The sequence below is a fragment of the Schistocerca serialis genome, chromosome 4, assembly GCF_023864345.2.
Source record: "Schistocerca serialis cubense isolate TAMUIC-IGC-003099 chromosome 4, iqSchSeri2.2, whole genome shotgun sequence".
Classification (NCBI taxonomy): Eukaryota; Metazoa; Arthropoda; class Insecta; order Orthoptera; family Acrididae; genus Schistocerca; species Schistocerca serialis.
The window spans coordinates 737,512,351-737,538,199 of NC_064641.1; the positions used below are offsets into that span (position 1 = coordinate 737,512,351).

At 40.4% G+C, this 25,849-nt stretch overlaps 1 protein-coding gene across 1 annotated transcript in view; it reads right to left on the reverse strand.

Moving 5' to 3' along the window:
* LOC126473256 (reticulon-4-interacting protein 1 homolog, mitochondrial) overlaps nucleotides 1-22,857 on the reverse strand; it is an 87,602-nt gene extending 64,745 nt beyond the window's left edge. The window contains exon 1 of the mRNA XM_050100190.1: nucleotides 22,258-22,857. Within this exon, the coding sequence (XP_049956147.1) occupies nucleotides 22,258-22,537 (280 nt within the window). The 5' untranslated portion in view covers nucleotides 22,538-22,857. The remainder of the gene's footprint in view (nucleotides 1-22,257) is intronic.
* Between the last annotated feature and the right edge of the window lie 2,992 nt (nucleotides 22,858-25,849).

Here is a 25,849-nt window from a genome sequence, read left to right on the forward strand (position 1 = left end):
TTTTGAAGTTTCTAGCACATTTATTATTTCCTTTCCATGCATTATAATTATCACTGGTGTAGTACCCGTAGAAATGCTGAACTGAATATGTTGTCCTTTTGAAACAGATTGAGACTGTTTGCGGAAAAGTGTACCGTTACTTCCTAACAACAAAATTTATTAATCCCTTTTCAATCTGAATTAACAAATGGCAAAGGCATACACGAAAGAACATTGCATGATAATTGGGCTTACAATATTCCTTTTGTGTTTAACCCTGGAGATATTACAGTATTTTTTGGGATCCAACCCAGGACATATTTTTGAAAATATGTACTTAAAAGTCTTGACAGTTTACTGAAAATTTATCTTTATTTATTCAGCTATTTTTTTCATTAGACAAGACTTCACACCACCAAAATTACTGTTAGTGTTATCGGCAAGATAACAAAAGCAATTTTTCTTCATGTCTGTATTTTTTCACATAATGCAAAAGATACAGAGTCAAAGTTTGAGCAGTTTCACTCAACAGTTCATCAAAATTTAAAAGTTTAATTTCCTCCTCTAGTCCGAAATATGTTACAACAATCAGATTAGATTAGATTAATACTAGTTCCATGGATCATGAATACGATATTTCGTAATGATGTGGAACGAGTCAGAACAAGTCTTACTTCACTTCTATTTGAGTATCCATTACGACTGTTAATTATTAATATTTTCCAAAGAAAGCAACATATTATCAAATATCAATGGTGAAACAATGTTAAAAATAACTGTTTTGGTTCTAGCAGATGAAAATTTTGGGTCATTTAATTTTTAACCATTTCAGTAGTGCAATTTGATGCCTTGGTGAAACTGAGTTTGCATCTAGCAGTGTGGTTGGTTGGTTGGTTTAATAGTGGGGGCAAGGGACCAAACTACGATTTCATCAGTCCCTTGTTCCTAATAAAACATTCCCAAAAGTGTGAGAATAAAACAGACGAGACATATAACACAAAACGGAAAGAAATGAAAGACCACAAGAATGAAGGAAAGGCAACGAACACTAAAAGGAACAAAAGAGGACAAGAAAACAACTGAGATATGCAAGAAACAGTTAGGAGAGAGAAAACAAGGTATCAGATTACAGTGGCTGGCCGACCTCAAAAATAAAAAGAAAAAGCCAGCCACCCTGCAACACATTAAAACCTCCACCCTAAAAGCACTAGTGTGGGGTATACAGAGGAACAAAGGACATGTGCTAAAACTCAGATCAAATGATAAAACCCACCCTCACAGATGAAATGTAAAAGCAAATCAGCCGATGAAGTGTTGTCTGCTGAAATCAATGACAATGAGTACGGCACAACCGAAGGTGAAGTCACAGGGCAGCCAAAGAAGGACAGAGCAGAAGAATATGAGCCACTGTCAACCGGGTGTCACACCGACACTGAGGTGAGTCTTCACAGCGGAGGAGGTAGCCGTGGGTCACCAAGGCATGGCCAATGAGGAGCGGGCAGAGAACCATGGAGTCCCAGCGAGAGGCCCTCATTGAGGACTTCCACACATTCGTGGCCACCTTAATGGCTCTTAGTTTTTTGTGCGTACTGATACTTTGCCGTTCCGTCTCTCAAAGTCCTGCCGCACAATAACAAATGCAGGTCAGTTGCAGGAATGCCCACCTCTAGAAGTGGTTTCCATGTAGCCTGTTTGGCCAGCCAGTCAGCAAGTTCATTTCCTGGGATTTTGACATGACCAGGGGTCCAGATGAACACCACTGAAAAACTGGACTGTTCCAGGGCATAGATGGACTCCTGGATGAATACTACCAAAGGATGACAAGGGTGGCACTGGTTGATAGTTTTCAGGCTGCTCAAAGAGTCAGTACATAAAAGAAAAGACTCCCCAGGGCTTGAACGGAGATAATGAAGTGCACCAGAAATGGCCACCAGCTCTGCAGTGAATACACTGCAGCCATCGGGAAAGGAATGCTGTTCAATATGGCCGCCGTGAACATAGGCAAAGCCTGCGCAACGATAATCCGTCTGTGTAAACCACTTCAGAGCCCCGGAACACATCAAGAATTGAGAGGAAGTGACAGTGGAGAGCCGCAGGGTTAATGGAGTCCTTAGGGCAATGTGACAGGTCCAGACTCCAGACGAAGCTGCAGCCGAGGCGTGCACCATGGAGGCATACATGAACGGACTGCCACAGGTGGGAAAAGGAGATGGTAATCCGGATGCTCAGGAGAACTATGAATGTGTGCTGCATAACTGGCGAGCAGTTGTGCACGTCTGATCTGCAATGGAGGGACCCCAGCCTCCACCAGTACGCTGGTGGCCGGACTCATCCTAAAAGTTCCTGTCGCTAATTGAGCCCCACAATGGTGCAGAGGGTCGAGTAAATGCAATGCTGGGGGTGCTGCTGAACCATAAACCACACTCCCATTGTCAGTTCGGGATTGAAGAACGGCTCCGTAAAGCCGCAGCTGCGTAGAGCAATCTGCACCACAATTGGTGTTGCTCAGGCAATGGATGGCATTGAGGTGCTGCCAGCACTTCTGTTTAAGCTGACGAAAATGAGGAAGCCAAGTCAATCGAGCATCAAAAACCAGTCCTAAGAATCGATATGTCTCCACTACAGTAAGTGGATCATCTTGAACGTAAAGTTCTGGGTCCGGACGAATGGTATGACGCCAACACAAGTGCAGGACACACGACTTTGTGCCTTAAAACTGGACGCCATGGGCTAGAGCCCATGACTGCACCTTGTGGATGGCTCCCTGTATGTGATGATCAGCAACACCAGTACTGGAGCAGCAGTACTAAATGCAGAAGTCGTCCGCATACAGAGGAGGTGAGATGGAGGGCCTGACAGCTGCTTCTAGAATGTTAATGGCCACTAAAAATAGGGAAACACTCAATACAGAGCCCTGCAGGACTCCATTCTCCTGGATATGGATGGAACTATGAGAGACACCAACTTGGACACGGAAAGTATGGAGCGACACGAAGTTTTGGATAAAAATCAGGAGTGGGCCCTGGAGACCCCACTCATACAATGTGGCAAGGATACGATGTCACCAGGTCATGTCATATGCTTTATGTAAGTCAAAAAAGACGGCAACCATGTGTTGCTGTCTGGAAAAGGCTGTTCGGATGGCAGACTCAAGGGACACAAGATTATCAGTGGTAGAGCGACCCTGGCGGAAGCCGCTCTGACCTGGAGCCAATAGGTCACGTGACTCCAAGACCCAACCCAACCACCGACATACCATACGTTCCAGCAAAGAACATTGGTGAGGCTGATGGGCTGATAGCTATCCACATCAAGCGGGTTTTTACCGGGTTTGAACACCGAAATGATGGTGCTCTCCCGCCATTGCAATGGAAAGACGCCATCACACAAGATCCGGTTGAAGATGACGAGGACATGTCGCTTGTAGTCAGATGAGAGATGTTTAATCATCTGGCCATGGATCCAATCAGGCCCAGGAGCTGTGTCAGGGCAATGTGCAAGGGCACTGAGGAGCTCCCACTCTGTAAATGGGGTGTTATAGGATTCACTGTGGCGTGTAGTGAATGAGAGGACATTCGCTTCCAGCCGTTGTTTGAGAGTGCAATAGGCTGGGGGGTAATTCTCTGATGCAGAGGCTCGAGCAAAGTGCTCGGCAATCACGGTTGTGTCGGTAGATAACACGCCATTTATGGTAACACCAGGAACACCTGTTGGGGTCTGGTACCCGAAAAGACATTTGATCTTTGCCCAGACTTGGGAAGGTGACATATGGCACCCAATGGTTGAGATGTATCTCTCCCAACACTCCTGCTTGCGTCGTTTGATAAGTTGGCAAAAGCGGGCATGAAGCCGTTTAAAGGCTATGAGGTGCTCAACGGAAGGGTGATGCTTATGCTGCTGTAGAGCTCACCGACGCTCCTTAATTGCTTCAGCGACTTCTGGCGATCGCCACGGGACTGCCTTATGTTAGGGGCACCCTAAAGAGTGAGGGATCGCATTTTCTACCACAGAAACAATTGTAGTAGTCACCTGCTCAACCATCACATTGATGTTACCGTGTGGGGGAGATTCAACGGTGGCAGCAGAGGTGAAAGTTTCCCAGTCTGCCTTGCTGAAAGCCCATCTGTGCCTAGCAGTGTGGTATGAAAATGTGGACCATCCAAAATGTTTGATTACAACCATTTGCTTTGACCCATGACATAAGCATGTTGTGTGACATCATTGTGGTGCGGTGTTTTTGTTCAGGACATGTTTGTAGTTGTACGGAAGGATAGGAACACAGCACTCTTTCACAAAACCAACTAGTTTTTTATTACTCTTGCATATCCAGACATCAGCTATAAATAGTAAAACACTATATTATCCAATAGCAATGATCCATTCTAGTCAACTTACCATCTGAGTGAGCTACAATCCAACAAGCTTGCAGCAGGACATCACCGTATGTCTTTACTGGTCTACAGGCAGAAGGATACTGAGGTGGTTGTTTACAGTAAGTACAGCAACCTCAGTTTGTGTCATGTAGTATACATAATGTCCTCTATAATACCAAAATAATTAACCCAATTTCATTCCAATAAAGAAGTTTAAAACCCTGTTTTAATAAATAAAACCAGCAAAGTCTATCTGGATATCACTTTTAAACATTTCTAAATATGCCAATTTATAATGTGTTTGTTCATCTATTAGTAGTGAAGTTGATAAAATACAGTTACATACCAATCTGAAGTTTTTCAAAACTAAAAACTAGCATACTCACTCATATCATAGTGATTAAATGGCCCACTACATAATTAATACAAAAGAAATATACAAGTTCGTACAAATCATTTTCATGAAGAATTGTTAACAATATAATAAAATACTGAAGATCAACATGAAAAGGCTAACTTAATCAGTTACATTCATTAAAAGACAAATGTCTTATACTGACATAAATTTTGTACATAATGTACAGTGTAACTCCAACTGCAATGCACTGTTTGCAATGAACAAATTGCCTTATAACTAGCCCCTAAGGCTAATACTTTAATAGTGTTTTACTTGTTTGACAGTAAAACCACTATAGCATTGGATAGTACCAATAAAATGGAAAACAAAACAATCCACAGATGAAAATAAAAATACTACCATGCCCAGTGTTGATGTATTAAGGGTAGGGCACAATTTCCAAATTAGTTCCCTCTCAGGTCTCCTGCCCCAAAGCAGGAGTCCATCTAAGAGCTCCTGAAAACAGCTACTCTTCACCAACACTTGTTACTTTGCCTAGTGGGATTGATAAAAGAAGTATGCACCACGGAAAAGATGTGTACAGGATGGGACGTCCAGATAGTGATGCCTGTTACGTCAGACAGACAGGCAGAAGACTTGAGATCAGTTTAGGTGAGCATGTAGGTTTGGACAGGTGGGATACAGTTCAGAGATCCCACTCTGCTGCCCACCTGGCTGAGAGTAGACACTCCCCCCCGGCCCCCCCTCCCCCCTGTCTGAGGTCAGGTATCAGATTATTGCTTAAAGCTGAGTAAGGCACAGTCATGGATCTCCTGGAAGAGATGGACACATACTGACCTCTGAGGTCATCTGGTGAACAGCAGCCAGCTTTGGGAGCTCTTCATGTCTCTTGCTTCGGGGAAGGAGATGTTATGATCCAGGAGGGAACAAATATGGAAATTTTGGCTTGCCTTTAATATGTCAACACTAGGCACGGTAGTATATGATAACATACACCGAGGTGACAAAAGTCATGGGATAGTAATATGGACACATACACATGGCAGTACTGTCGCATACATAAGGTACAAAAGGGCAGCAGTGCATTGGTAGAGATGTCACTGGAACTCAGGTAGTTTATGCGAAAAGGTGTCCAACGTGATTATAGCTGCATGATGAGAATTAACAGACTTTGAACACAGAATGGTAGTTGGTGCTACACACATGGGTAATTTCATTTCATAAATAATTAGGAAATTCAATATTCCGAGATCCACTGTGTCAAGAGTGTGCAGAGAATACTAAATTTCAAACATTAACTCTACCACGCAACAGCTAACGGAATACACTTAATGAAAGGGAGCAGCGACGTTTGCATATAGTTGTCAGCGCTAACAGACAAGGAACACTGCAGAAATCAATGTTGGATGCAAGACAAACACATCCATTAGGACAATTCAGTCAAACTTGGTGTCAATGGGCCCCTAGCAGCAGATGAAAGACGCGAGTGCCTTTGTTAATGGCATTACATCACCTGCAGCGCTTCTCCTGGGCTCGTGACCGTATCGGTTGGTCCTTGGGTGACTGGAAAGCCATGACCTAGTCAGGTGAGTCCCATGTTCAGCTGGTAAGAGCTGGTGGTAGGTTTCGAGTGTGGCACAGACCGCACAAAGCCACAGACCAAAGTTGTCAACAAGGCACTGTGCAAGCTGGTGGTGGCTCAATAATGGAAGGGGCTGTGTTTACATGGAATGGACTGGGTCCTCTGGTCCAACTGAACCAATCATTGTCAAGGAATGGTAATGTTCGGCTACTTAGAGTCCATTTGCATCTATATGTGGACTTCATGTTCCCAAAGAACGATGGAATTTTTATAGGTGACAATGTGCCATGTCATCGGGCCAGAGTCATTTTTCTGGCCAATTCAAGTGAATTATTTGCCCACCCAGATTATCCAACATTAATCCCAGTGAACACTTATGGGACGTAATTTGGAGGTCAGTTCACACACAAAATCTGCACTACCAAAACTTTCGCATTATGAAAAGATATAGAGGCAGCATGACTCAATATTTCTGCAGGGGACTTCCAATGACTAGCTGAGCCCATGTCAAGTTGAATTGAGTAAAAGTAGGTCTGAGGTGATATTAATAGGTATCCCCTGACTTGTGTCTTCTCAGTGTAACGTATTACTAGCATTTGAATTGTTCTGTCGTCCATTTTGTTACTACTATGCAATGCTGCCCCCCCCCCCCCCTCCCCATGAACCATCGGTGGGGTGTCTTGCACATCTCAGCTAACGATACCGACAGATGTACTGTAGGTACAACCACAACAGAAGAGTACCTCATAAGAGGCCACACAAATGTGTGGTTTCTTAAGTGGGGCAGCAGCCTTTTCAGTGGTTTCAGATGCAAAAGTCTGGACAATTGACTGATCTGGCCATGTACCATCAACTAAAATGCCCTTGCTTGAAAGCAACAGTAAACTGCAGCCATATTTCCCAAGGATGTGCAGCTCTACTGTATGTTTAAATGATGATGTCCTTTTGGATCAAATATTCCAAAGGTAAAATGGTCACCCATTCAGATCTCTGGGCAGGAGGGTGTCATCATCAGGAGAAACAAAACTGGTATTCTATGGATCAGAGCATGGAATGCTAGATCCCTTAATCAGGCAGGTACATCAGAAAATTTTAAAAGTGAAATGGATAGGTTGAAGTTAGATATTGTGGGAATTAGTAAAGTTTAGTGGCAGTAGGAACAGGACTTCAGGTCAGGTGAATACAGGGTTATAAATACAAAGTCAAATAGGGGTAATGCAGAAGTGGGTTTAATAATGAATCAGAAAATGGGAATATGAGGAAGCAATTATGAACAGCATAGTGAACACGTTACCATAGCCAAGATAGACACAAAGCCAACGAGTACCACCGTAATACAAGTTTACATGCCAACTAGTCCCGCAAGTGAAGAAGATACTGAAGAAATGTATGATGAGGTAGAAGAAATCATTCAGATAGTTAAAGGAGAAGAAAATTTAATTGTGATGAGGAACTGAAATTTGATAGTAGGAAAAGAAAGAGAAGGTAAAATAGTAGGTGAATATGGACTGTGGGAAAGGAATGGAAGAGGAAGCTTCCTGGTACTTCCTGGTAGAGTTTTGCATAGAGCATAATTTAATGATTGCTAACACTTGGTTTAAGAATCATGAAAAAAGGTTGTTTCTGTGTTAAAGACCTAGACCTGGAGACACCAGAAGGTTTTATATCAATTATATAACAGTTAGACGGAGATTTTGGAAGTAGATTTTAAATTGTAAGACATTTCCAGGGGCAGATGCGGACTCTGACCACACGTTATTGGTTATGAACTATAGATTAAAACTGAAGAAACTGGGAAAAGGTAGGAAGATAAGGAGATGGGACCTGGATAAGTTGTGAGAACCAGGGGTTGTTGAGAGCTTCAAAGGGAGCATCAGGCAATGGTTGACTACAACAGGGGAAAGGAATACAGTAGAAGACAAATGGGTAGCCTTAAGAGAGAAAATAGTGAAGGCAGCAGAGGATCAAGTAGGTAGAAAGACAAAAATTGGTAGGAATCCTTGGATTACACATGGGATACTGAATTTAACTGATGAAAAGAGAAAATTTAAAAATGCAGCAAATGAAGCACGCAAAAGGGAATACAATCATCTGAAAAATGAGATGGACAGGAAGTGCAAAATAGCTAAGCAGGAATGGCTAGAGGACAAACGTGATAATTTAGAAGCATATTTCACTATGGGAAAGATAGATACTGCCTACAGGAAAATTAAAGAGGCCTTTAGGGAAAAGAGAAGCAGCCGTATGAGTATCAACTCATACGGTAAACAAGTTCTAAGCAAAGAAGGGAAAGCTGAAAGATGGAAGGAGTTTACAGATGGTCTGTACAATGGAGATGAACCTGAAAGCAATATTATAGGAGAGGGAAGTGGATATAGATGAAGACAAGATGGGAGATATGATACTGCGAGAATAATTTGACAAAGCTCTGGAAGATCTAAGTCAAAACAAGACCCTCGGAGAAGACAACATTCCGTAAGAACTACCAATAACCTTGGGAGAGGTAACCATGACAAAACTCTTCCATCTCATGTGCAAGATGTATGAGACAGGTGAAATACTCTCAGACTTCAAGAAGAATGTTGTAATTCCAATTCCAAAGAAAGCAATTGATGACAGGTCTGAAAATTACCAAATTATCAGTTTAATAAGTCATAGATACAAGATACTAATACGAATTTATTACAGAAGAATGTAAAAACTGACAGAAGAAGACCTCAGACAAGATCTTTGGACTCTGGAGAAATGAAGGAACATGGAAGGCGATACTGACCCTATGGCTCATTGTAGAAGACAGGTTAAGGTAAGTGTCAATTTATAGCATTTGTAGACTTGAAAAAAGTTTTGACAATGTTCAGTAGCATATACTGTTTGTAATTTTGAAGGTAGCAGGGGTAAATGCAGGGAACGAAATGCTATTTTCAACTTGTATACAAACCAGATGGAAGTAATAAGAGCAGAGGGCCAGGAAAGGGAGGAAGTGATTGAGAAAGGAGTAAGCCAGGGTTGTAGCCTATCCGTGATGTTACTCAATCTGTACATTGAACTAGTGGTAAAGGAAATCAAAGAAAAATCTTAAATCGTTATTAAACTCCAGGGAGAAGAAATAAAAACTTTGAGGTTTTGCCGATGACATTGTAAATCTGCCAGAGACAGCAAAGAACTTTGAAGAGCAGCTGAATGGAAGGGACAGTTTTTGAAATAGGATATACGATGAACATCAACAGCAGAAAGACAATAATAATGGAATATAGTCAAATTAAATCAGGTGATGCTAAGGGAATCAGATTAGGAAACGAGACAAAGTAGTAGATGAGTTTTGTTATTTTGCTATTTGGGCAGCAAAATAACTGATGATGGCTGAAGTAGAGAGGATATAAAATGTAGACTGGCAATGGCAGTAAAAGCATTTCTGATTTGTTAACATCGAACATAGATTTAAGTATTAGGAAGTCTTTTCTGAAGGTATCTGTCTGCAGTGTAACCACGTATGGAAGCAAAACATGGAAAATAAACAGTTTTCATAAAAAGAGAATAGAGGCTTTCAAAATGCGGTGCTACAGAAGAATGCTAAAGATTAGATGGGTCATCACATAACTAATGAGGAAGTACTGAATAGGACTGGGGAGACAACAAATTTGTGGCACAACTTGACCAAAAGAAGGGATCAGTTGATAGGACATGTTCTGAGACATCAAGGGATCACCAATTTAGTATTGGAGGGAAGTGTCGGAGATAAAAATTTTAGAGGGAGACCAAGAGATGAATAAAGTAAGCAGATTCAAGAAGATGTAGATTGCAGTAGTTATTCAGACATGAAGAGGCTTGCACAGGATAGAGTGGCATGGAGAGCTGCATCAAACCAGTCTTTGAACTGAAGACCACAATAACAATAATATCCAGTGCTGAAAATTTCACAATCAAACAATTAAAATACTGTTAAACTATTAGCCTTAGGGGCAATTTGTTAAATCGTTCTTTGCAAGCAGTGTACTGCAATTGGAGGTACACTATACATTACGTATGAAATTTACATCAGTAGAGGACATTTGTATCTTTTATTAAATGTGCCTGGTTAAATTAGGCTTATCATGTTGATCTTCAGTATTTTAATATTATGTTAACAAATCTTTATAAAAACTATCTGAATGGTATTTTATTGTGATTATGGAGTGGATCACTTAATCACTACAATATGAATGACTACACTAGGTTTTAGCTTTTGAAAAATTTCAAATGGGTATGTACCTTTATTTTATCAAGACAATCTGCAAAAACTTTGATTTCTAAAGTGATATAATAATTCTGTATAGGACAATTGTAGGAACCTATTTATGATGTTTGTGTAAGGTATGGTAGATAACTTCACCACTAATATATGAACAAAAACATTGTAAGCTGGCATTTTTTGATGTATTTAAAAGTGATAGGCAGATAAACATCGCTGGTTTTACTTATTAAAGCAGAGTTTTAAATTACCAAATTGAAACAAAATTGGGTTAGTTATTTCTTATTATATGGGGCATTAACTGCATTACATGATCAAACTGAGGTTGCTATACTTATTGTAAACAACTACCTCAGTTTCCATCTGCCTATAGACCGGTTAAGACGTATGACATGTACTGCTGTGAGTTTGCTGGATTGTAACTCACTCAAATGGATTACCTGCTATTTAATAATGTGGTATTCTTCTTAATGTTTCAAGTAAATTTTTGTGCAAATCAATTCTGATTCCGTAATTTCCTTGTATTTTAGCACTAAAATGGCCATTTAAAATTGAAATCTGGATAGTCAAGAATCATAACAAACCAACAGGTTTGTGATAGACTGCTGTGTTCCTAATCTTCCTTATAACAGCATACAGCCACTGTGCAAAACGGTTCCTTATGAAATCAAAGTTGTGTTTGTAGATGGTGTTTTGTAGTATTTGATGTCGTGCTCCTGTAACTGATCTTCGTGTTTGAAGATGTTGTGTTATGTGTGGTATTCAGTAATTTGACTTCGTGTAATCATTCTGTGGAGTAGTTGTTGGAAGAGAGTGCTGACTGTTAGTGAGTTACGTTGATTTACTGTTTTTGGGGTTTATGCCTTCATGAATGTGTTACATATTATTAGTGTTGTGTGTGTGTTTTTAGGAACTTAAATGTAATAGTATTTTTCTTGTTTTTGTTAAGAGATGGATATAATGGAAAAATTAGTAGATATTCACTCCGGGTTGCACTGGGTGATGATATGGTGATGATAAGGTTTTTGCAAAGGTTTGGCTGTATCTGTAATGAGAGAATAAAGTTGACCAGACTCCAGGCTTCTTGCACCAGAGGCCTACATATGTGGTGGTGTCACCATGACAATACTTGAGGTAAAAGTCTAGAATAGGGCCAGTGGCGTACTTATGTATTTCACACAGGAATGTTGTCAGCACATGCCATGAGGTATGATGGGAACAAAAGAAACTGTGTCAGCTGTGTGTATTATGCAGCCAATGAGACAACAGCAAACATACAGGGTTATTACAAATGATTGAAGCGATTTCACAGCTCTACAATAACTTTATTATTTGAGATATTTTCACAATGCTTTGCACACATATACAAAAACTCAAAAAGTTTTTTTAGGCATTCACAAATGTTCGATATGTGCCCCTTTAGTGATTCGGCAGACATCAAGCCGATAATCAAGTTCCTCCCACACTCGGTGCAGCATGTCCCCATCAATGAGTTCGAAAGCATCGTTGATGCGAGCTCGCAGTTCTGGCACGTTTCTTGGTAGAGGAGGTTTAAACACTGAATCTTTCACATAACCCCACAGAAAGAAATCGCATGGGGTTAAGTCAGGAGAGTGTGGAGGCCATGACATGAATTGCTGATCATGATCTCCACCACGACCAATCCATCGGTTTTCCAATCTCCTGTTTAAGAAATGCCAAACATCATGATGGAAGTGCGGTGGAGCACCATCCTGTTGAAAGATGAAGTTGGTGCAGTCGGTCTCCAGTTGTGGCATGAGCCAATTTTCCAGCATGTCCAGATACACGTGTCCTGTAACGTTTTTTTCGCAGAAGAAAAAGGGGCCGTAAACTTTAAACCGTGAGACTGCACAAAACACGTTAACTTTTGGTGAATTGCAAATTTGCTGCACGAATGCGTGAGGATTCTCTACCGCCCAGATTCGCACATTGTGTCTGTTCACTTCACCATTAAGAAAAAATGTTACATCATCACTGAAAACAAGTTTCGCACTGAACGCATCCTCTTCCATGAGCTGTTGCAACCGCGCCGAAAATTCAAAGCGTTTGACTTTGCCATCGGGTGTCAGGGCTTGTAGCAATTGTAAACGGTAAGGCTTCTGCTTTAGCCTTTTCCGTAAGATTTTCCAAACTGTCGGCTGTGGTACGTTTAGCTCCCTGCTTGCTTTATTCGTCGACTTCCGCAGGCTACGCGTGAAACTTGCCCGCACGCGTTCAACCGTTTCTTCACTCACTGCAGGCCAACCCGTTGATTTCCCCTTACAGAGGCATCCAGAAGCTTTAAACTGCGCATACCATCGCCGAATGGAGTTAGCAGTTGGTGGATCTTTGTTGAACTTCATCCTGAAGTGTCATTGCACTGTTATGACTGACTGATGTGAGTGCATTTCAAGCACGACATACGCTTTCTCGGCTCCTGTCGCCATTTTGTCTCACTGCGCTCTCGAGCGCTCTGGCGGCAGAAACCTGAAGTGCGGCTTCAGTCGAACAAACTTTATGAGTTTTTCTACGTATCTGTAATGTGTCGTGACCATATGTCAATGAATGGAGCTACAGTGAATTTATGAAATCGCTTCAATCATTTGTAATAGCCCTGTACAATTTCTTCTGAATACATTTGGAAGAGAAACTGAAATATTGCTGTAAACAAGATTATAAATGTAATGCAAGGACAGCATCACAACCCATGATGTAACTGAAAAAGCAGTAAATATTTCTCTGCTCTATGTTGATACGCAATCAAACTGCATGAGCATACTGAATAAGTTGATCAATGTTTTGTAATTAAATCATGGAAGGAGGTAGATGGATCAGCGTTTTTCATTAAATCATGGGAGGAGGTAGGTGGATACTAAATCTGTTAAAGCACTCCACTTCATACCACTTTCTGACACAGAGTACCTCTCTCTAAGCTCACTAGTGCAAAAAAAAGTTTCATTTTTGACACTACAAATACACTGCATATGTTCTCACGTCCCATTAGTCATTTAAAAGTATCACTGCACTGACTACGCAAAACTGACGTGTTGCCAACCTATAAGCAATAGATAAGCTCGGCCGTTACAGCCGCTGGCACTGGTCTAGACTTAAGCCATATTTAGTGATCTATCTGATGTGGGACATGCTTCAAGAGCTCTAGGTTGGCAGCCAGTGAGATGGTTTTACTTACGTGTTATTTTTATCCTCTTTCGCCTTTACATCTTTGGGGGAGGGGGGGGGGGGGGCAACCAAATTGTATTCATCGGGTTTTTGGTTGGTAGAAATATTTTTAATGCATTATTTGTGTTTCGTTTGTTTTTGTGTATAGTCTTTTGTTTGTATTTTAATTGGTTAAGCAAATGTCGGGGTTTTGGGTTTTCAAATTGTGTGTGGGGTTGTGGTATCATTGGCTTTGTTGGAGCTATATAGATTAATGGAATTTTCTGATACTGCGTTTTGAGGAGGGCTTCACGTAAGCTATACGGGTCAAGTGAAATGTATGATTCCAGTGGTTTCTGCGATTGTAGTATTATATCATATATTGGGAATTGTACGTTGAATTTTGTCAATAAAATTTGTTTTGGGATTGTGCTGTTTTTCATATTGTCATATATTTAGCTTGCCCTGTCCTAAAACCCATACTTCCCATGGTTGTCCCATAGTTTCATTTTATTGCTGGAGAGAAATATTCTCTTTCATTTTCATTGCTAATCACATGTGTATGTAGTGACGTTATGGTTGCCATATTGTACATGCTGGAAGTAGGGGTGGTTGCCATCTTGACGTCATGGGTCAAACCTACGGTCGCTTCCATAATGCCGGAAATGTAGAGTCTTAAGCAGCACCTTCCAGATCACTGTTATTCCATCTTTGGCTTTAAAAATCTCTTCTGTTTAGTGTAGCAGTGACATTAAAGGCATTCCTATGTTAAGCTGTTTTCATATGACCTATAACAGCATCCTTTCTTTTATGTGCGACAGAAAATTCTCCTGTGCATACTATGCGATAAACATGTCCATTGTTACTGTCATTACACAATTTCAAAAATTTGTATTTTTGAATAACCTGAAGGGTGCAGTAATAGCAGTCTTCATAATATCTTTGGGAGGGGGGGCATAAGAATCTGTGCTAAAGCCTTAGCACAATCCAGAACAGTAAAAAATTGTGCACCAGACAAGTTACTGCTAAAGTCAGATACATTAGAGACCGGCCACCTATCAGGGACTATACAAGAGTTCAAAGCTCTATAATCCCCACACAGATTCACCATATTCAATCTTTTTTTCTGACCATCTGTAGGGAAGAAGACCAAGCACTCGTGAAGCAAGAAACAGAACCACCACTAATCATCCTGTCGACCTCTTGTCGAGCAGCATGCAACTTTTCTGGAGGCAGGTGACAAAGTCTACTAACCACCAGCAGTTCTGATGTAGTTTTGATGTGATGGAGAGTAGAATGGCAACGCCTCTCCATTGCAAATGTTGAGTCAGCCGGCACTGGAAAATACTTCAGCAACAGCTGGCCGAGATCATTGCCTGCCACCTGACGAACTTTAGGAGAGGGAGGGGGGATGGCAGGTCTTTGATCTGCATGGCAACTGCTCCATCTGACTGTAATAATTTTTGGTGCACCTATTCCAAAGGCATTTGCACCTGGTCTGTTGTCGAATCATTTTTCTTCATGCCACATTTCCGAACATTTCACAATTTGAGCCTCAAGTGTTCCAAAGGTTTTGACAGGTGAATTATTAGCTGCTGTTAAAATAGCCATTTTACTAACATGTTTCAAACCACTTTCAGTTGGAGGAGTAACACTAATCTCTGATTTCATATCAGTCAAGAACACAGCTTGTGATAACTAGTTTTTAATGATCAGTCTTGCAGAACCAGCAACAATAGTAACTGTGGCAGTTGAGTAGTATTGTACGTGCTGTGACTAAGACTAATGAGCACGTGTGCATATTGGCACTCGGTCACGTTTGGATAAGAGTGAGCTTGGTAAACTGTCTTGCTGAAACCCCAAAATGGTTATGGTACCGACACCACATGTGAGAGAGTTGAAACTTATTTCTTGCATGAGCAGTAGACTCAGAATTCTGTCTGTTTAACTTGGCATTTAGGCATGCAAGCTCATACAGATGGCTCTGTTGATGTCTTCTGCAACTGGCACACATCTGCATGGCCTGTAGCATTCATGTGCAGTTCAGGGCTGCCATCTATAGCGTCTTTAATGGTGGCACAACTGTTACTGTCAGCTCATGCAATAGCAATTGTGTCAGCATTAATCGCCAGTTTGTCAATAGCCAGATTGCAGTGAAGGCTGAAAGAACCGCCCTGCCATTTTGTGAGAGCCTGTGCATGCAAAAAATCTTTAACTAAGTGTCAGCCAGCAGTTCATTACCTGTGAGTGCACAAATTGAGAGAAGAATCTGAGGTGGGGAATCACCTGCTGTCACCATCAACAACTTTCTGTAGGAAAATTTCTGGTGTGAAAACAAAGCATTGGAGCACTGTCTCTTTAAATACACAGTAAGACTGTTGGTGCAAAATATCACTGAACTGTTCAATCACATTAAGATCTAATTGTGATACAACCATGGTAAACTGGTCTGAGTTGGACATGAGGCCATGCAACCTAAAAATAGCTTCAAACCTGGGTAAGGCATAGTAATTTTCTTGTAGGCCAAAAAGTAGGATACTTGATGTTAAAATTTCTAGTGGACTCACTACAAATTGGTGAAGCCAATGGTCTTGCCACAGTTGTAACACTGCTTTCCATCAGATCACCAAAGTTACGCACTATCAGGCTTAGCTAATATCTGGATGGGTGACCATCCAGTCTGTCGAGTGTTGTTGGCAAGTGGACTGCACTCTCAGCCCCTGTGAGGTCAATTTGGGAGCTACTTGATTGTAAATTAGCAGCTCCAGTCAAGAAAACTGATAAGTCAGGAGAGTGGTGTGCTGACCACATGCCTCTCCACATCTGCATCCAGCAACACCTGGGAGCTGAGGATGACACAGTGGTTGATCAGTACCATTGGGCCTTCAAGGTCTGTATGGAAGGAGTTTAGTTTAATTTTAGAACTGGTAAAACAGTGTTGGTAGACTGGGCTGTGGATGAAGGCTCTGACTTCACAGATGTGTCTGTGATGGTTTCAGTTAGGCCGCCCCTGAAGACGTAAAAAAAATGCAGCAAACTTGCTCAGTATCAAGGTAAGCATTTTGGGTATACTACTTAATACCACTAAATAAATACTATTAAATATACTGGACTTCTTTGATTTATTATCTAATTTTTTTTCAGAGCACATACAATAAGCATATATCACAAAACAGTATCCAAAGAACTCAGTCCTTATATATGGATATCACCATATCATACGTTCTAACTGAATTCAAATCAATTCCACAACAGTTCCAAAATTTTAAAAAAATATCCTCACCAGTTGTAAAATTTTTAAACCCCAGACACTTTTGTAACCCTGTACAGAACTAAAATACCAGGACTGTGCAAGCTAATCCTAGACGTATGGTAAGCCTGAGTAGATCTTTACTGCAAAGAGAGCATGTGTGGACACGTGCGCTCCCACACACAAAATCATTATTGTCAAAACTACTTGAACTACAAGGTGCAAAAAGGGCATACTTAACAAAATTAGAAAATTCAACCATTAGTTGGAGTGCAACACTATCCACTGTGCACAAATGTCACATATACCCACTGGAATGTGACTTATCTGGCTGTTGATTGTCATTAAAGATGCAGAATGGACATACTGAGTATAGTAGTTCATTTCTGCAAAGCAAATATATCCTTTCTGCAGCCTATAGTTCAGTTGGAAGTCAACGGAAGCGTACGATTCCAACCGTCAGCATTGACCTGTGACATAAGGTTGTTGTGATGTGAGATGTCACGACAGTGCGGAGTTTAGCTTGTGAGAGTGGCGTGTTTGTAGGTGTCGTTTTGATGTGATCAGTGGTGGTCTCTGGTGGTGTGCTTGTGTGTTAGGTGATTTTTTGGTTTAGTTTGTATGTGTGGCATGTTTATAGGTGGCGTATTGTTGCGGTCGGTGGTTCTTTCTGGTGGTGTGTTTAGGGGTAGCGTGTTATGTGGCATATGGGGTTCATTAGTGTGGTAGCACTGCATGTGTGTGTTATTGGCGGTGACTGTGCTTTCAGCAGAATGTTTTTCAGTGAGTTAAAAATTTTGGTTTTGTTATGTTGATGTTATTGTAGTTTTTTTTTGTGTGTGAATTTTGGTAAATTGCTTTGTTTATGTCTTTGGTAGGTATGGATATGACTGACAAGGCCAACAGTATTCGGTTGTCAGCGATGATGGGGGACAGTGCTTGTCTCTAATCAGCTATTCGGCCTGTTAGCTGAAACCGTGGAGTGTTCAGTGTGTCGTGAAGAAATGAGGCTTACTAAAGTTCCAGCATCTGACAGCTATATGTGGAGTTGTCATAAGGATAACTTATGGTGCTCCATTAGGTGAGGTTCCTGGTTTGATAAGTCTAGGTCGGGCATGCGAGAAATTGTGTTAATGACGTATCATTTTTGTTATAAATCCTCTCACAGTTTCTGTGCACATGAGGGGTGTCTGTGCGAGAGAACGGTGCTTGATTGGTATTCTTATTGTCATGAGGTATGTTCTGCATATACAGGGTGGCCCATTGATAGTGATCGGGCCAAATATCTCATGAACTAAGCATCGAACAAAAAAACTACAAAGAACGAAAGTTGTCTAGCTTGAAGGGGAAAACCAGATGGTGCTATGGTTGGCCTGCTAGATTTTTTTATTACATATTCGTGTAGTACGTAAAGAAATATGAATGTTTTAGTTGGACCACTTTTTTTGCTTTGTGATAGATGGAGCTGTAATAGTCACAAATGTATAAGTACATGGTATCATATAACATTTCACCAGTGCGGACGGTATCTGCTTTGTGATACATTACCCGTGTTAATATGGACCGTTTACCAATTGCGGAAAAGGTCGATATCGTGTTGATGTACGGCTATCATGATCAAAATGCCCAATGGGCATGTGCTATGTATGCTGCTCGGTATCCTGGACGACATCATCCAAGTGTCCGGACCGTTCACCGGATAGTTACATTATTTAAGGAAACGGGAAGTGTTCAGCCACATGTGAAACATCAACCATGACCTGCAACAAATGATGATGCCAAAGTAGGTAATCTAGCTGCTATCTCAGCTAATCTGCACACCAGTAGCAGAGAAATTGTGTGAGAATCGGGAATCTCAAAAACGTCGGTGTTGAGAATGCTACATCGACATTGATTGCACCCATACCATATTTCTAGGCACCCAGAATTGCATGGCAACGACTTTGAACATCGTGTACAGTTCTGCCACTGGACACAATAGAAATTATGGGATGATAGATTTTTTGCACGCGCTCTATTTAGCGACAAAGTGTCATTCACCAACAGCGGTAATGCAAACCAGCATAATATGCACTATTGGGCAACGGAAAATCCACGATGGCTGTGACAAGTGGAACATCAGTGACCTTGGTGAGTTAATGTATGATGCGGGATTATGGGAGGAACGATAATTGGCCCGCATTTTATCGATGGCAATCTAAATGGTGCAATGTATGCTGATTTCCTACGTAATGTTCTACCGATGTTACTACAAGATGTTTCACTGCATTACAGAATGGCGATGTACTTCCAACGTGATGGATGTTCGGCACATAGCTCATGTGCGGTTGAAGCAGTATTGAATAGCAAATTTCATGACAGGTGGATTGGTCGTCGAAGCTCCATAACATGGCCCGCACATTCACCAGATCTGTCGACCCCGGATTTCTTTCTGTGGGGAAAGTTGAAGGATATTTGCTGTTGTGATCCACTGACAACGCCTGACAACATGCGTCAGCGCATTGTCAATCCACATGCAAACATTACGGAAGGAGAACTACTCGCTGTTGAGTGGAATGTCGTTACATGTGTTGCCAAATGCTTTGAGGTTGACGGACATCATTTTGAGCATTTATTGCATTAATGTGGTATTTACAGGTAATCACGCTGTAACAGCAAGCTTTCTCAAAAATTATAACTTCACAAAGGTTCATGTATTACATTGGAACAACCGAAATAAATTGTTCAAACATACCTACATTCTGTATTTTAATTTACAAAACCTACCTGTTATCAACTGTTTGTCTAAAATTGTGAGCCATACGTTTGTGACTATTACAGTGCCATGTATCACAAAGCGAAAAAAGTGGTCCAACTAAAACATACATATTTCTTTACGTACTACACGAATATGTAATAAAAAATGGGGGGTTCCTATTTTAAAAAAACACAGTTGATACCCGTTTTACCTAAGGCAGCGCCATCTAGTGGGCCAACCATAGTGCCATCTGGTTCCCCCCTTCAAGGTAGACAAGTTTCATTCTTTGTAGTTTTTTGTTTGACACTTATTTCGCGAGATATTTGGCCCGGTCACGATCAATGGATTACCCTGTATGTTAAGTACAGGGATAGGTTGGGTGGGCCTGGTGTTGTGGAAATTGATGAGTCGCAGTTTGGGAAGAGATAGTATGGGAAGGGTAAGTCTTTGGTTAGTTTATGGGTGTGAGGGGCTGTGGTATCGAGGGGTGAGTTTTCAGAATGTGTATTTAGGGTTTTGGAGGGCCAGACAAAAAGGCAATTAGTGGGATTGATAGAGGATTTTACTGAAGAGGGTACCACTATGGTTTCAGATGCATTTTCTTCTTATAGGGAGTTGTGTCAGCAGGTGTACAATCATTTAGTAGTGAGCCACAACATTGAATTTAAGAATTAAGAGACAGGAGCTTGTACAAATACTATAGAAGGGTTTTGGGTGGCAGTTAAGTCAGTGATTGGGAGGGGGAAGAGGCGCTCTTCTAACCTTCAGTCTCATCTAGATGAGTACTGTTGGTGGAAGAGCGTCCCTGAAGGTTATTGTATCTTTAGGGTTTTTTGTAAGGGTGGTAAGTAGGATGTATAAGCCTAAGGTTGTGGGTTAGTTTGGTGTTGGGCTGGGGGGTGGTGGCTGCGGCTTTAAGGGGGGGGGGGGTTAGTATTTTATTTTTAATGGTTGGTAGGGTGTTTGTGAGTTGTTTGGTTGTTTGTATTGGTGATTTGGCATTTTGTTTTGCTGTTGACTTATATGACTTTATGGAAGTGTTTGGTTGTAAGGTGTGGTTGTGGCTATGGCTGGCTTGGTATCGATAGTTGTTGTTGACCTATATACGTCAAGGGAAGTGCTCGATTCCAATTTCAATTTTCAAGGTTTTTTTTTTTTTGGTAGGATTAAGTGTGGTGGTGGTGAAAGTTTTGAGATTTATAGTGTGGTATCAGTAGTTGCTGTTGACCTATATAGGTCAATAGAAGTGATCGATTCCAGTGGATTTTGTGTGTAGTGGAATTTGGGAAGGTTGTGGGGTCTTGTTATTTTAGTGTTTTTTGTCGTTTCGTGTAGTGGCGTGTGTTTATATTTAGTTTGTCCCCAGACAAAAATCTCCAATTTCCCCCACTTGTCCTGTCAGTTTCATTATATTTTTTTTGGAGGAATATCTGTTTGGTGGTTTTTCGATTTATTTTCGTGTTTGTTGTCATGTTTGCGTGGTGACGCCATGGGAGTGGTATAGGAGGAGTCGTGAATGGTCGTTTCCGCCATATTGGTAATGTCAATGGTCAAAGCAGAGGGGTGGAATCGGATGCTTCCGTTATCCGTTCAGTTGCACAGCAGATTTGCTGCTCATAATGTCACAATGCTGAGAAGAGTTAGTTGGTTGAGAAATGCACAGAAAGAGTTTCTCCATCAATTTGGTAAGTTTATATGATATTCTAGCTATCAAGAAATGGTGGCCCAGGCATTACAGAACATGGACAACATGTAGAGGTATTCCTAAGGAAAATAAAATTACTTATGGAAAAGCATATATCACTTGTAATACTCCACTAATAATAAAAATAGTGGAGGATCTGAAAAAACTTTGAAAACATGTCCCTAAAGGATACAGTGAGTTTTGTGAGACACTTTTCCAATAGCCGACAACATACAAAGCAGCATATGACACTGAATGAGAAGGCAAACTGCCTCTATATGTTTTTTCCTGGAGATTCTTATTAATTTTGCTCACTGAATTATTCTATCATGTGAAATAATATTACAAAAGCTTTTTTCTCTGACAGTTCAATGTCATTGCATTAAAACTTCTAAAATTTCTGCGATAATAAAAGTCATATTTTGCTAAAAGTGTGCACGTACAATATATATAATGCACAATAACTGGCTAATACATCACATGTCTCAGCAGTTTTCTTTCAGAGCTGTGGAAAATCGTGATTGCAAAGCAGTTGAAAAGTTCCATGTGAAATCTTTGTTTCGAACTATTTAATTAGTTTTTTATGTCTGGTAAAAAAATACAATTTTGTAAGATATGTGATTCCTGCATTGCATTTCAATATATTTCGTTTTCTTCATCTCCTATAGCATCAGTTATTTTAAAACATTTAAATTGCAAAAGAACTGCAATTAAATGACAATTTCCCCTGGAAATTACGGTAAGACATGTAAAATGAATACACACTGCTTGAAATCTAACAATAACTGAGCACCCATCAAATCGTACACAGTTATGTAAGTCAAAACTGTGAGTCACCCTGAGATTTATTTCTGAGCCAATAACAACCAAAAGGCGAATACAAAAGAATAACACGGGGGTCACTCACCCAGCATTGCAACATCAATCGGATTGACCGATGCGGCGTGCACCTTCACGATAATTTCATCTGGCTTCTGTACTTTTGGAGGTCTGGTAAGGTTTGAAAGTTTTAATTCTTCCACACCGCCATAGGAGTGTATTTGCCAACACTGAGTTTCTCGCGTTTCTGGGGCATCTTGAATATCAATATTAGGAGCTGTTGAATAGTATGCTACATTTCTTATTCTTTGGTGAAAGCAATAAACTCTTGAAAGTCGGCTGAGAGCTACAGCTGTTTTTAACGGCATTCTGGTCTGCTTTTTTTAAATATTTTGTTGACATAAATTATTCTTTCAACTGTTCTGCGTTGTTTCCTATATATATATAACGCAAATATTTACTACCGGTGTAATGACACAATGACGTACATCCACTCTGCAGAATTCAGTTTTGCACTGTTAAGCACGCAAATCACCCGCGCCCCTCTTTCCCATTACGTAATGCGTCTATTTTGACAATATTAGCAGACAACAAAGTTGTTGCGTCAAAGAGGATCATTTACTGATATGTTCCAGTGGTGTCTGTGTAGAAAACGATGAAATTGTAACAACATTGAAACTTCCTGGCAGATTAAAACGGTGTGCCCGACCGAGACTAACATCCTTGGTTGACAAGGCGCTTTCTCGTCTCAGGAAGGAAGTAATGCGGGGTATTCTAACCATTGCTTCCCAGTATATTGACTCCTTAATGAAATTTGTTGCAAGTACTATATCCCTATTTCCAACCAAAAGCTCAATACCGGTACATAGTATCAATACTAGGAATAAGAACATTACACATAAAGACCTAAAATCACTTATCTTGGTCCAAAAAGGGTCCTATATTCAGGAACACACATTTTCAATAAACTGACGGAAACCATTAAAAACTTGATTTCAGATAAAGCATTATTTAAACAGAGTTAGAAAGACTTTTTGATAGGCAAATCCTTCGAGTCTATAGATGAATATCTTAACATGGATTGTTAGACCAGCTTTTAGACTTCGTTTTTGACAACACTTGGTCACAACAGTCAAGATTAGGTATTTTGTCTGTGATAAATCTATTAAAGGAGCATAACAGTATTTCATGAGTTAATTCTGTGAATATCAGCAGTTCCACATAACTGTATGTATTCACATTTATTGACAACTTCGTGGCAAAGGATCAGGGTAGTGAGTATTATACTCAAATGTTTTGTGTTTTATATTTTCTGACTTTTTCCATACCCAACAGAATCATCTCATTTTGGGTCTATGGAGCTAGAACTGAATCTAATCTTTCCATGATAAGGTGCTCACTTAATTTCATTACTGCTTCACAACTGTCGTTGCGTCAAAGAGGATCATTTACTGATATGTTCCAGTGGTGTCTGTGTAGAAAACGATGAAATTGTAACAACATTGAAACTTCCTGGCAGATTAAAACGGTGTGCCCGACCGAGACTAACATTCTTGGTTGACAAGGCGCTTTCTCGTCTCAGGAAGGAAGTAATGCGGGGTATTCTAACCATTGCTTCCCAGTATATTGACTCCTTAATGAAATTTGTTGCAAGTGCTATATCCCTATTTCCAACCAAAAGCTCAATACCGGTACATAGTATCAATACTAGGAATAAGAACATTACACATAAAGACCTAAAATCACTTATCTTGGTCCAAAAAGGGTCCTATATTCAGGAACACACATTTTCAATAAACTGACGGAAACTATTAAAAACTTGATTTCAGATAAAGCATTATTTAAACAGAGTTAGAAAGACTTTTTGATAGGCAAATCCTTCGAGTCTATAGATGAATATCTTAACATGGATTGTTAGACCAGCTTTTAGACTTCGTTTTTGACAACACTTGGTCACAACAGTCAAGATTAGGTATTTTGTCTGTGATAAATCTATTAAAGGAGCATAACAGTATTTCATGAGTTAATTCTGTGAATATCAGCAGTTCCACATAACTGTATGTATTCACATTTATTGACAACTTCGTGGCAAAGGATCAGGGTAGTGAGTATTATACTCAAATGTTTTGTGTTTTTTATTTTCTGACTTTTTCCATACCCAACAGAATCATCTCATTTTGGGTCTATGGAGCTAGAACTGAATCTAATCTTTCCATGATAAGGTGCTCACTTAATTTCATTACTGCTTCACAACTGATTTGGATGAACATTTTTGTAGAATTTTAAATCATTCAGGCTGCTTCAGTCTTCACTTTCATAGATCCGAGCAGTCATGGACCTGAGCCCATATCTGCTGTTCCTGTTGTTGACATTGTATGTTGTTCCGTTTCAGTTGAGAGTGACTCACCTTTTCTCACATAATTGAAGATTTAGCGTTACTGAAAGGCGAATTCACACTTGCTGTCATGGCAGAGTGCGTTCACACTGTCCATCACACCACATCATGTCAATTCGTTTAGCTCAGTACCAAACAGTGAAATAAAGGTTATCATCTGTGATACAAAATGTCGGAGTATTGTATCGGAATTGTGTAACTAACAATGATAAGGTTTATTAACAACAAAAGTAAACTTCATAACATATGTTCTTGTTCAGTGTTGTATAGTAAAGTGCTGAGAGGTGAAACATTTCTGAACATCGACATTTATTTGCTAGCGAACATCGACATTTATTTGCTGGCGAAAGCATATACATACAAAGGCATCAGATAATATGTATAAGGGAATAAACATAACCTGCTTACATTGTCCATGACTTTTTTTTCTCGCATAACTAATAATGTCATTACAACCGAATTTTTCTCTTTCATTAGACCTTACTTTTTCACTTAAAATGTTTTTTAATGAAAATTCTTACATCAACTTATGTTCTTATTTATATACAGTGTTGGCATCAGTTCTGTCCTGCTATTGTAGCTGGCCGGTGTGGCCAAGCGGTTATAGTCACGTCAGTCTGGACCTGCGTGTCCGCTATGGTCGCAGGTTCGAATCCTGCCTAGGGCTTGGATGTATGTGATATTCTTAGGTTAGTTAGGTTTAAGTAGTTCTAAGTTCCAGGGGTCTGATGACCTCAGATGTTAAGTCCCATAGTGCTCAGAGCCATTTTGTCCTGTTATTGTAAAATCTAAATAATTTATCGCTTTCATATATCTTACCACTTGCGGAATAACACTAAATAGAAAAAAAAGAAGATTAAAAAGAAACAAAAGCATCAAATCCATAACTATAACATGAGTATGCACAGTGAAAAAAGGTGAACTTGCGACATTATCAGACGATGACACTGTAAAAAGTAAAAACTTTCTGCCTGTAAGGGATCCACTATCCCACGAACATAGATGCTAGTATCCGACGCCCAGGTCTATAGTAGACAGGAGTCGATTGTCAAGCACTGCAGGAGGCAGTGAGACGAGTGTCAAGTGCGGTGTAGTACTGGAGAATGTCGAGTGAGAAGTAGTGCGGAAGAGACGGGCAAGAATGGTGGTCGAATGAATTGTAAACTGTAAAATTCACCGGAGTATGACGAGTGAGCACGTCCCCCTGATTGTCGTGGGTTGACCCTCACTAATACCGATTCGTGAGTGATATGAAACAGAAAGTGACAAGTGCCGAATTACGTGT